This window comes from Centruroides sculpturatus, unplaced genomic scaffold (assembly GCF_000671375.1).
Source record: "Centruroides sculpturatus isolate CEXI.00-Female unplaced genomic scaffold, Cexi_2.0 scaffold1051, whole genome shotgun sequence".
In the NCBI taxonomy this organism is placed as follows: domain Eukaryota; kingdom Metazoa; phylum Arthropoda; class Arachnida; order Scorpiones; family Buthidae; genus Centruroides; species Centruroides sculpturatus.
In genome coordinates this window covers 256,980-270,151 of record NW_019385219.1, presented here as the reverse complement: position 1 = coordinate 270,151, position 13,172 = coordinate 256,980, and the positions used below count along the sequence as shown (strand labels likewise).

The 13,172-nt window shown below is 34.7% G+C and overlaps 1 protein-coding gene across 1 annotated transcript; it reads left to right on the top strand.

Annotated features, from left to right (window-relative positions):
- The first annotated feature begins 10,591 nt into the window (after positions 1 to 10,591).
- Positions 10,592 to 12,067, top strand: LOC111636326. Its single transcript, XM_023381548.1, has one exon. It carries the CDS (start codon positions 10,592 to 10,594, stop codon positions 12,065 to 12,067), a length of 1,476 nt encoding a protein of 491 aa, XP_023237316.1.
- Positions 12,068 to 13,172: the final 1,105 nt, after the last annotated feature.

Sequence of the window (13,172 nt, the reverse complement as noted above, 5' to 3'; positions counted from 1 at the left end):
GAAAAAGGTCAACAACTAGTGTTACCACCCATCTGGTTTTCACCTGGACAGTCCAGGAATTGACTCACTGTCCGGGTGAACTACTAATTTTGTCCGGGAATTTCATAGAAATTGTGAAATTATGATGAAACAAAGTTCTTGCAAAATTTTTTACAAATTTACACTATTTTAACAGCGAAAGAACTCACAATCATTGAAACTCATCTGCAATTCTGCCATGTTAGTCTGTTTACGCCAACGTGTGGCATGCAACCTGGCGCTCTTTTCCTTTTCTTTTCTTTTTTTATGTACGACCGTACACGTCTCCAATATCCAAGAGCTAAGTCATCTGTACCTGTTCTTTCTTAATTTAGGGTTACTTACATTACTCCTACACAAGTCCCTAGTCCCTAACTGTAACCAATTTAGAATTGCAATGCACGTTATTCTTCTATTGTAAAATGACATTGCGCATGTGCCAGGAATTTCTGTTCGAACAAACCTGATCTGCCGTCCAGGTCAGCGATTTTGAAAAGGTGGCAACACTATCAACAATTCACTGTGAGTTTAGAGTTACTGCTCCATCACAAATCTCTTAAGCACAGCATAGAATGTTGATAATAGATAATGCATGATAATGTGAAAAATCTATCCATAATCTCTATGTACAATTTAGTCTCTACGGGGTGACACCACAATGAGATCTCGCACCACCTCAAAATGTTCCTAGGGCAGCCTCTGCCCGTGAAAAAAGTTTTCTTTCCAATTCGGCCCAGAGGCAAAAACAGTTGGCCACCCCTGCTCTAGGACGTCTGCCATTGATCTTTCCTTCTAGGATTTGTTTCTCAAATCCATTTTTACGTCTGGAAATATGTTCCATGAAGTGAAGGTAGGATTGGTATATTTTAGTGGTAAGGTGTGTTTTGATTTTCAGTTGATTTAGGATGGAGCAATTTGTTCAGTGCTCAGTCCAAGAGATTCTCAGCATTCTTTTATATGACCATATTTCAAAGGAATTAAGTTTCTTCTGAGAAGTGGCATTTATGATCCAGGTTTCTGAGGTATAAGTAACAATCAGAAAAATAAGCATTCTTATGAGCTTTAGTTTATTAAAAATAGTGATTGCAGAATCTTTCAAAATTCTAAATAATTTAGAGGTTGCATTGTGAGCAAGGCAAATTCTGCATTTAATTTCATTATAATTCATTCGAGACTGCACATTACTCAATAAACAAAACTTACTCTAACACCTTGTAAACGTGCAGCCAAATTTATTAACTTCTAACGTTTTCAGTCATGTTAAAGTTATCTTCATCAAGAAACAACTTTAAAATTCGAACACTTAGTACATTTGCATAAATGAAAAGCTTTTCGAAAAGTTTTTGAACGATATTCTATTAAAAATTAGGTGCACCATCTTTATCAATAGCTAATATTAAAACATGAAGATAAAATAAAAACATAAAAGTAAAATAAAATCGGGACCATAAAGAGAAAATAACTACAAACATTAAAAAGAAATTAAGATGCCTGAAATATAACATATAATATATCAAGGGCATATAGTAATGTAAAAAGCATTTGAGCTGTCTGTTTCTTAAAAATGCATTTTCTGCTGTATCCGTTTCTTCTGTTTATTAGGGTTTATATCAGGCTTGAATGCCATGCCGCCGATACTTTAGTTGAAAGTTGATGGGGTGACCTCTTTGGTTGGCTTTACAGATCTGCCATGCTTCCGCATAACGACGTTGCTTAATGTCGCGAACTACTTGTATTTGTCTTACTTGGTCCCATTCAGCTTTGACTTCTTGGGGGTCGGCTAAAACGTAAGTGGCCAGCACTGTACACAGTTGTTCACTTCTTACGTTTCCTTGGTGTTCCGCTATCCTATCCTTGATAGATCTTCCAGTGGTTCCGATATACATTAATTTATTTTGTCTCCATGTGTCTGTAATGGGGATTTTATACACTCCAGGTAGTGTGTTCCTGTTGGCCTCGTCTTTATCTGATCTTAGTAGTTGGTAAATGGTAGGGTTCCTTTTATATATGATTCTTTTGTTCGTGGCTTTTCCAATGCATCTAACAATATTATTCAGCGATGCTCTATATTCTATTGTAGTAAACCCCTCAGTGTTAGGTACTTTTCTTCTCTTGCAGTGTTGGCTGGTAATAGCCTTGATATTGACCCTGTATGTATTGGCTAGCTTATATATATAATTCAGCTCTTCTGTTCTGTCCTGGGTATTGTTACATGAATGGGCTCTTGTGATGAGTGCTCAGAATGCTGCTAGTTTATACACTAGGGGGTCGTGGGAGATCCAGGGAATAAATATCGGGTTGTAGGTGGGTTTTCTGTAGACCTTAGTACAGAAATCTCCTAGGTTGTCAAATTGTATAGAAAGGTCCAATAATTTCATTATCACATCCTCCTTTATTTGTAAGAAGTGATCCAAGGTAAACAAATTCATTCACCACCTTATAGCCTGCAATTTCCTTAGTCTGTGTCAAGGAACAATCAATTATCATAACTTTCATTTTACTTCCATTAATCAGCAATCCATATTCCCTGCTCTCAGTTTCAAGACGTTTCATAATATATTTAAGTTCTGATTCGTTGGATGCTATAATAAGTGTATCGTCAGTGTATCTCAGGTTAACCTTATGTCTTCCTCCAATGGAAATGCTTTCATCTCAGTTATCTAATACCCTTCTCATTATTATTTCAGAATAGGCATTAAAGAATAAAGGGGAAAGAATACATCCCTGTCTTACACCAGCTTCAGATGTAAATGTATTAGACATAGTTTTGTTAACTCTTACTCTTGCAGAGTTATTCTCATATAAATTTCTGATCATCAAAATAAGATGGAGTAGGACTCCATGTTCTGGAGAGCAGGCCACAATTTGTGCCATTTTACAAAATCAAAGGCTTTTGTATAGTCTATGAAACAAAGATAAACTTTGACATTAAACTTTTTCAATGATTTGTCAAGCATTCAAGATTTGTCCACGAGTTCCTTTACCAGGAATAAACCCCAACTGTTCTTCAGCTATTTCAGGTAATAGGAAGGGTTTCAAATGGTTATTAATTATTTGGAGCATTACTTTACTGGCATGGTTAACTGGGCTGATAGTTCTGTAGTTACTAGTCTGTTGGTGTACCTTTTTTATAAATTGGAATAAATATTGATTTACACCATTCCTCTGGCCATCTCTCAGATTTCCAAATTAAGGAGCAGATTTTATGAAATATGTCAACACCCAGTTCTCCCGTTGCTTTTAAAATTTCAGAGGTTATGTCGTCAGGTCACGGAGCTTTGTGATTTCTTAATGTATTTATAGCTTTTTCTACCTCTGATTTAGGAATAAATGGTTCAACTTCCCCTGTCCATCCATTCTGAAGTTAACATTTCATTACCATTTATTTGTCCAGCGTCTTTATAAAGTTTCTCACAATACTTCCTCCAGACGTCCACAATCCCTTCTGCATCAGTTATGATTTCATTTTCATCATTTTTAATTATTTTTGTGCATGGTTTGAACTCTCTTGCTAGATATCTAACTTTATCATATAGTTCATGAGTCTGATTATTATTTGCATGGACTTCAATTTCATTGAATATACTATCGATATAATCATTGTCTTTCTTACAAGCTTTTTTGATTTTTTTGTCTAGCTCTTCTTTTCATATACAACAATTGCTAAAGTTAATAATTTTTCCTTTCATCTATTAATTCAAGGGTACTGCTTGTCATCCAATGTTTCTTTTTCTGTGGCCAATGTTGTTTGGTGCATTGTTGTACTCCAGTTAAAATTAAACTTTTTGTTTGTGTCCATAAATCATCTGGGTTGTTTGTAAAGGATGGAGGGTCTAAATTTTGGAGTGTCTGTTGTAAGATTGAACAAGCTGGAGTCTCAAGTCTTGGGTTGATCTTTGATATTTTTGTTGTATGGAGTTTTAATGTTACTTCTGCTTTTAGTAGCTTATGGTCAGAGTTGCAGAATGCTCCAGATCTTGCTCAGACATTAATTATTATACTGATGATTGGTTTGAATAATGACATTTTTTACTTTGGAATATCTGCTAAATTTGAACTGATTGTCAGTGGGTCATGGAAGTGGACTTCAACGAGTGAAGATCTAAATTTATTCTTTATGACATTCATCTTTGAGAATGTTGCTTCACATAAATATGTTGATCCAAACATTGTATGTAGTTTTACAGTAAATGTTTTTAGTTCTGGGTATTTACTATCATACACACATTTAATACAGAATCAAAGACATTGAAGATTATTTAAAACTTTGGCATATTTATCCTTTAAAATTAAGTCGTCTTTAAATGCAATCATTTCCATCTTCAAGACAACTTTACTATATTTTAAAAAATCTGTTTCACTACTGTTCAAACTTTGCACAAAGTTTGCATTAATATTATCATATTTACTCACATATAAGACAAAGTGTAACTTTAAAGATCAAAATAAAGAAAATTAAATTTATTAATACAGTACAATTCTAATTTTATTTTGTTTAATCACACATAAAATATCAAATGCATGTAAATGCACACATTGTCCTGCAAAAATTACTGGCATTTTAAACTTTAAGGTAAACTCTTGTAAAATCAACAACATAATTTGTTCACGTAAAGCTGGACAATTGGGAACTTTTTTTGTTACTTCTTAACAGTCAAATTCACTCTTCGTCAATTACACTTAAGAGTTTCTCCAAATAATCACCTATTTTCACATGGGAATAAATTTAAACTTATATCAGACTCCCATGTAATTCTGGAATTCAAGTTTTGCTTTTCCTATTGCTATTCATCTTTACTCCTGACAAGAACAATTCAAATGACCCAGATGAAATACTTTTGTTTTTAAACACCAGAAGGTGAGAATCCAGTAAAAAATGTGAATACATGGTTCACAAAAATTATTGCAAAAACAAAAAGAATACTTTTTTGTAAAAAAGGGCTGGCAGAAATTACAATTTAATAAAATAAAAATTGCATTACAAATACTAATCATATCTTGCTTGCTCGCCATGTCCAATCACTGGAACAACCATTCTTCACTGCAGAGATGACCTTTCTTTGTAGGATACAGCTCTGCACAAATATGTATAATAGTGTAAAATGTCCACAGGTGACAACACAATTAAAAATATAACATTTTTTTGTTATATTTTTAATTTAAAACAAAAAGAATACTTCGCTTGCACATATAGGACAACCTACGTTTTTGAAACAGTGAAAAATTAATAAAAATCTCATCTTATATGCGAGTAAATACAATATTATTATTATTATTATTTATTTTCTTGAAAACAGCAAAACTTGTTCTAAAGTTGGTTTTAATTTTCATCACAAAACTGGTGAACCAAGACTTTGCTATCCTCATTAATGATTGTCCTTTGAAACATTGAGGTCCAGAGAAAATGTGTTTGTGATCTGGATGCAGACCACGGTCCACGATTCAAGACTCTGCTGTATAGAGAAAAAGGATGATGACTAAGATTGGGAATTATATGCAATGCAGTGTTTTTATTGCTTATATGCAGTGGTTGGGGAGTTAGCTATCTGGACCCATCACAATATGATGGCACAGTATGAGAAGTTTTATAGTGCATGAAGCTGCACATATATCTTAGTTTGCTCCCAGTTTTTGCATATTCTGCATGTTCAACATGCAAAATGTATATTTCAAGTGCTATATAGTGCAATTTTAGTCTATAACTCTGAAGACCCAGGAACAAATTCAGACAGAATGAAAAACTATTGGAAATTCTTTATGAGCAGTTTGTCCTGAATATGTTAGGTCCTGCCCCTCACCATCTGGCTGCTCCATTCTCAGCCTGACCAAACCCATAATCCCATAATGGGTTTGATAAAAAGATCCTCTTAGGTCCATAGAGCAAAATGAGTAAAAAAAAACTGGAAAAAATATAGATGCTACTGAAGAAATCATTAAATATGTTAGATGTGCATAAGAGAATATCATCTGTAGGTGGTGACATAGAAGTTAAGATGAACAATTTGCTGAAGAACAATTACAGTTCATTGTCAATTCAGAAAATACAGCTGGTGGATATACTGATACAAAATTACCAGAAGAAGTAACATCATTCTTTGCTAATTTCAAGTATATTCCTATGGCATCTTTCAACAGAGAGAGATCTTTTTCTACTTACAAGTTCCTTACAAGTCTTCTAACCAATAAATGGATGAGCTTTCTAATGGAAAATCTAGAAAAAAAATGCTAATAGTGTACAGTTTTAAACAAAAGTAACTTAAAAAACAATAGTAAGGTCACTGGCTAACAATGTAGTGGTTATTTTAACTTTTTAGACTGCAGAATTAAATTGTAAACTTCAGGTTTATAATTCAACAAATTCTGCAATCTAAAAATCACACATATATAACAAACTGTTTACAATTTTAGAACTAATTATAAACAGTTTCAAATACCTTGCTTTTCAAACAAAATTTTGAATGCTGTATTTGTCCCAGTTGCCATACAATAACTCAATTGCTGAACAAGCTACTCAGCAAGAGATTAGGGAAAACAGACAGTCAACACCAGGGGCGAATTCTCTGGGCTTGCTTAGCATCTGCTGCATTCTTAAGAGAAAGTTTTGACTATCAATATACTTTTATATGAAAACAAATATGCCAATAATAATTTATTCTAACATGTAAACTCTTTCTGCTTTGATCTGTAGAGCTTATCTCTATACCTTCTCAAACAACAAAAATTGCTGGAATTACATCATATTATTTCAGCAGTCTCTGACACTAGCTACCCTTATGTCAAGTTATATCTCAAACATCGAATTCTGCATTCACTGTATCCTATTTCCACTTACGTTAAGAAAGAAAGAGAATCTGTGGGTAGTTCTATCACACATTTAGGATACATTTGTAGGATTAGGATACAGCTGTAGCATGTTTGTGGTACTTTGTACATGTTTAATTTATTTACTTTCTTTTGTCTTGAATCTCTGTTTTATATCTTAATTAATACCATTTTCTTCAGGTCCATGCACTCTTTATTTCCTTTGTGTCTCCATTGGCTGGCTTCTCATTGGTCAGAAACCCATTGGTTAGCTAATACACTGCATAAATCATTGTCCCTGATCTATACAAAATGTTGGAATTAATTGGTGGACATTTTATCTAATACCTTTTCCTTTAAAAAAAATTTCAACAAATATCTCTAAATTTAAAAACTTTTTCTGGAGGCTACCACTCCTCAGAACCACATATCATCCCTGCATCTACTGATGAGGTAATTCTATCTATTCCTATTTCTTGGTCCTGTATGTATGGTACAGTACATACATTATACTACTGGTCCCTGTGATGATGCAGAGAGTAACAACTAAATTAAATAGGATTTATCTAAGTTTAAGTAAACTATAATTTGCCAGCAAATAAATGTGGAGAGGTTTCCACAGTAAAACTAAGTTTTTCCAAACTTAAGTTGTCATATTTCATACTTTGATAAAATCTTATTTTTTAAATATTTTTAATAGCACCTTTTTTTTTTGCATTAAGAGTTCCTAACAGAGTAAGAATAAATACATCATGTTCTGCTTTGCTTGTACTGCTTAACTGTATATAGCTCTTCTAGTAATCAAGTTATTACCAACATTGCTAATTTAGTTTTACTTTTTAGGAAGTTGATTTTAGTCATTTTAAAAATAAATGTAAAAAAATGTTATAAAAACTAACAAATATTATATATTTGTATTTTTTAATCTTTTTATCAGTGTTTTGTTTTGTAATTATGGGCAGTAATATCTTTTATCTAATGACATTACTAGACCTACTGTATATAAAATATATAAATTTACATCAAATCACTATACCACCTAATGTTTGCTGAGCAAAAAGTTTTTATTACACTAACATTTTCAACCTAAAAAACCAATGCAATGGATGGAGAATGCACTGTTTTAATGATGTTTGCTTCCTCCCACTTTACAACTGCTCCTTCATTCTGTGCCATAATCACTAAGATTGTGTTGTTGTGGCCTTTTTCAACATTTTACTTATGTTCCCTCAGATGTACTGCAAGATTTCTTCAAGTCTCATCCACATAATCTTTTGCAATTCTTAACTGTTGAAATTCTTAAATGATATTTTATATACTCTAGATTTCTCTTTCTTTTTTATTGTCTTTTTCATTTTGTAGTAAATTATAAATATTGAGTGCTCTTTTATAGATCATTCTCAAGTTTTTATAAGAAGCTAGCTCATTCACAATGCCTCCCAATTGGTTGTTGTATGTGAATTCTTTTGAAGTTAGTATATGTTTTAACTTTATTTTCTTTGTAACCTCTGACCCATCAATTAGAGAGGTTTTATAACCCAAATTTATTAAAATACTTTTAATTCTATTAATCTCTTTGAGGCTGTCCTGAATGTTGGTACAATATAAAAAGACTCTTCTGATGAGTGCCTTAAATGCCAATAACTTATATTTATAAGGGTCATTAGACTAAGATGGTATATAGAGAGGAGCATGAGTGGGTTTTAAGTACACACCTGTGCATACATTTCCTTGTTTAAATCTTATATCAATGTCCAAGAAATGGAGATGAGTAGACCTTTTTTGCTCCAGTTTTAGTGAATGCTGTGGGTGATATATAAATTTATTTTAATTCTTCCAAAAAACTGCTTTTCTGGAGAGTTAAAATTTTCAACCCTAAGCTAATACTAAAAGTTACTGTGCATTGGCACAGTAACTTTTAATGTGATAACTCATAAACTGAATACAATAATATATAATCAACACATTAACAAACTGAAGGAAAAGTTTACAACATACTCATCTATAGGAGCACAATTAACATGACATATAATCACTTGCAGTTCTTTAAGCTCCCTTAATTTTGAAGAGAGGATGAAAAACCTGAAGGTTCTATCTCTCTTCTATAATCTCCATTCTATTTCTAAAATTCTCTCTCCAAAATAAAATTCTTTGAACTGAATGTGGTTTCCATTTTCAATTCCAACAATGTTTCAAATTAATTTTAAAAAATGTCTTTGAATCAAATGCATCTCTCATTCTCTATTGCAGTGTTTTTCAACCTTCTTGAATACGCGACCCCTTTAGAAGTTAAAAAAATTCTGGCGACCCCCAAGACCATATTAAAACTATATCAGTGATTTTAAAAACTACATATTTAATTTTCTTTCTGTTGAGACCTAAATATCGATCGAAAAACCAATTGTACTTTAAAATAAAAACGCAAAGCCTTCTCACTGAAATTGTAGTTTTATTTATAGTAGTGTAGGACCTACAAACACTTGTCTTTTTCTTTTACCCGCGACCCCCGTGTAAGGCTTTGCGACCCTCCTGGGGGTCGCAACCCACAGGTTGAAAAACACTGCTCTATTGAAAACATCCATTTAAAAATCAGCAACGTAACATTTGTTTTTTTCTTTTTATATAGGATTGCTTAACCAACATCTGATCTTCATACTGGATAATAAAGATGACTACATTATCTTTATTATCCTAACACTTCAAGTCTTTTGGTTCATCATCAGGAGTTCCTCTCAGTCCGTCCTTCATTCCGTAATTTTATTCCCAATGAAGAACCAAAAGGCTTAAAAATTATTTGAGAATTAAAATAAAAATTAGAAATCATCACATACCAAATTATTCACTGATGTGAACTTCAGAACTGTATTTCAATGTTATAAGCTTTCAAACACAAGAAAAATAACATAAATTTATTGTATATTCTTTGCACTTTCAACAACATTAAAGATGTTAAGTGTTAAATTGTTAGAATAATACCCTAAATGCCTTTCACACATACTTCCTTTCATCATTCAAATTCTAGCATCCTGTGAAAAACTACTCGTGCAAGTGCCACAACACAGAGTATCACAGCCATTAAGAGAATTCAAATTTCTGTCCAATTACTGCTAGCGGGACTTTGAGAACAATGATAACAAGTTATGTAACTACAAAAGTAATCCTACAAAAGTAATTTCTCCAGTGGTAGCTATAAATGTTTTTCACATAGATTAAAGCAAATGAAAATGTTACAGAATTTACTATGAACAGGCTGTGATGTTTATAAAGATAAAAAGTTAAATTCTTCTGTGGAATACTGATGTTGGTCATCACAAATTGTAATTGTTATTAGCTGCATCAGCATAACTGGCTCAGAGCTACATGAGTAGCTCTTCCAAAGCCCTAAACAAAGCAATTGAAAAGATATTTGCCAATTACAGTAGAAGACTGAGGAAATTTTTGGAATGTCTTAGTTGAGTATATGATCAAGGTATCAGGGCCTTGGTACGTTGCGGGGACTTTTTGCCAGTGATTTGCAAATTCCATTGTGATTTTTAGTGGGGGACAAAAAGTAGATGTTAAGTACAGTATTCTATACAAGTACTTTTAATTTATTTTAGCAAATTTAGATTATTTTTAAATATAAATATTTATAAATACTTAAAGACAGTTTTTGAATGCACATGAGTAAAATAAATTTTTATTAAGTTGCTGCAAAAATAAGACTAACAGCACAAAACCTTTCTCACTAATTTCTAGCCTTATTAACTGGACTACAAACGTTTTCGGTGGTATGTTTGCTCCGAAGCCCTCGAAGATCTCAGCGCATACCATCATTCCGAACATTGAAAGGCTGCTTGTGCCAATTAAGGCTCAACATAAGGATTTCTTTAGGTGGAACACAGCTCTCAGCAAAAGAATCAAGCAAACAGACAACAAAGATAATGAATTCTGGACAAATGTAAGCAAAAGTAAAGAATGGCTCCAAACTAACGAAATAACCCTTACAAGAGCAGACAAAAGCAGAAACGTTGTTCTTATGAAGAAACATACATACACTAAGTTGCTCGAAGAATACATCAGTTCTACAGAATGCCGAACAATAGATGAACGATATCTAGACAAGCTCCAAAATAGGGTTTCCAGGTTCACCAACTCAGCATTAGCTAAACACCTGCATCTAAGGAACGCGACCATGCAATCACCCGAGATACCAAGGCTATTCGGCTATGCTAAAACCCATAAACCAGGCACGCAAATCCGGCCGATTGTTGACAAATCAAGATCTCCAACCCTACCTATTGAGAAGGGTCTACATGAGCTCCTTAAAGGCCATTTGAAAGATTATAACTACGCCGTTTCGAACACGCGGGAACTCATCACTAAATTGCAGAATATCGCTCTGAAGGATCAGGAATTTATTACAGTTCTCGACTTTGAAGCTATGTATCCTTCCATTAAATTGGAACCGTGCTTCTGTGCCCTTAGAGATTTCCTTTTCCAAGCCTCTCCACCTGGATACCACAAGCAGGTGTTGGAGCTGGCCCACCTTATGTGCTACACCTCATTCTTCACCTTCAACCAACGAATCTATCTTCAAGAAAGGGGAGTACCTATGGGTAGCCCCCTCTCTGGAGACCTCTGCGAATTAATTGTAAGAAAACTGGATAACCAAGTATTACAGTCCTTCAACGCGGAAATCGTTCTCTATACGCGCTATGTTGATGACATTCTTATCATTTGGAAGTCCAAGCCGGATCTGAACACCGTTCTTCAGATTGTGAACAACAACCCTTTTGGACTTAAGCTTAAATTAGACCAGCAGGATGACAGGATGGCCCACTTCCTGGACCTCAATATCCTCTTGGATCATGGCTGCATAACTACTAGTGTGTTCCATAAGCCTAATCTTCAATCTTTCTTTATCCCTGCAACCTCGAATGACCCCTTTACTTACAAAATGTCCGCTTTCAGGGCTCTTATCCGCAGAGCTTTTACCCATTGCTCTAGCATTAACGACGCGCTACGAGAAATCCAACGCATCAAGCGCATCGCCACAGCCCACGGTTTCAGCAGTAAGTTTATCGATAGGCTTGCGCAAAAAACTCATAGATGCTTAACAACCGGAGATGCCACTTCTAAACCTCTAAAGCAACAAGGTAAGCGCATTACCGTCGATTTTGACCCTAGAACGAGCCAGGCCTATAACTTCATAGCAAAAAAAGGTCAACGCTACTCTCGCATACAGACACAACCCTACGATTTATAACCTTCTAGCTAACACCAAGGACAAATGCAGCGAAGCCAGGAGACCAGGAGTCTACACCGTCCCTTTGGAGGACGGCAGATCTAACCCGTACAAGAAGCTAACATACATTGGCTCAACCAATAGATCGCTTAGAAGGAGGATAACTGAGCACAAGTATGACGCATACAACAAAAAATTCACTTCCACCCTTGCCCAGTTTGCAAGCGAACCTGGTATAATGACCAAATGGGAAGAGGCGAGGATTACTATTCCTATGCACGACCGCACCAAGCTTAGAACAGTCGAAACAATCGAAATATTTAAGCAATCCCTCAAAGACGGTTGTATCAACAGCAGAGATGCGGACTCGCTCTCCTCTGCTTGGAAATCATTCTTCGACAACCCCTTGAAATAAATAGACCATCCCACCCTCACCGCGTGCAACCGTTAGCGCTTTTTACTTGTAGCGTTTATTTCCAATTCTACCTTCTAAGCGTAACCCCTCCTCCCCATCCCCTTCTAATCGTAACACCCCCCCTTCCCATCCATGGTCGTTCGCACGCCTCTTCTTACGGTAACGTTGAATATTTACGGCCTCAACTATGACATCACTCCCCACTAACCCCCTGTGGTGATTGTGCATCTCCTGTACGTAGCGCGCTTACTCTAAAATCTTTTTCCCCAACTTTAGCAAGTATCCTATCTGCACACCTCCCTTCTTTACCAAAAGTATGTTATTTTTTCCCCCAACTTTAGCAAGTATCCTATCTGCACACCTCCCTTCTTTACCAAAAGTATGTAGTTTTTCTCCCTCGGTATCGTATACTTATCATCGACGAAGACGTCACAGGTAAGACGACACCTGGGTAAACATTGGCAGCATTTAAACTTCTTCTAACCGACGCTCCACAGTGTATCCGAGGAAGGCCTATTAAGAAGGCCGAAAATGTTTGTACTCCAGTTAATAAGGCTAGAAATTAGTGAGAAAGGTTTTGTGCTGTTAGTCTTAGAAATAGTTCTAGCTACATATGCATAGTAGTGCTGCAAAAATAATTGCAGTTTTCATTATTTTAAATTTTAAGGCTTATTTTGGGCTAAAATTTTATTTAATTATATTAATTAATGT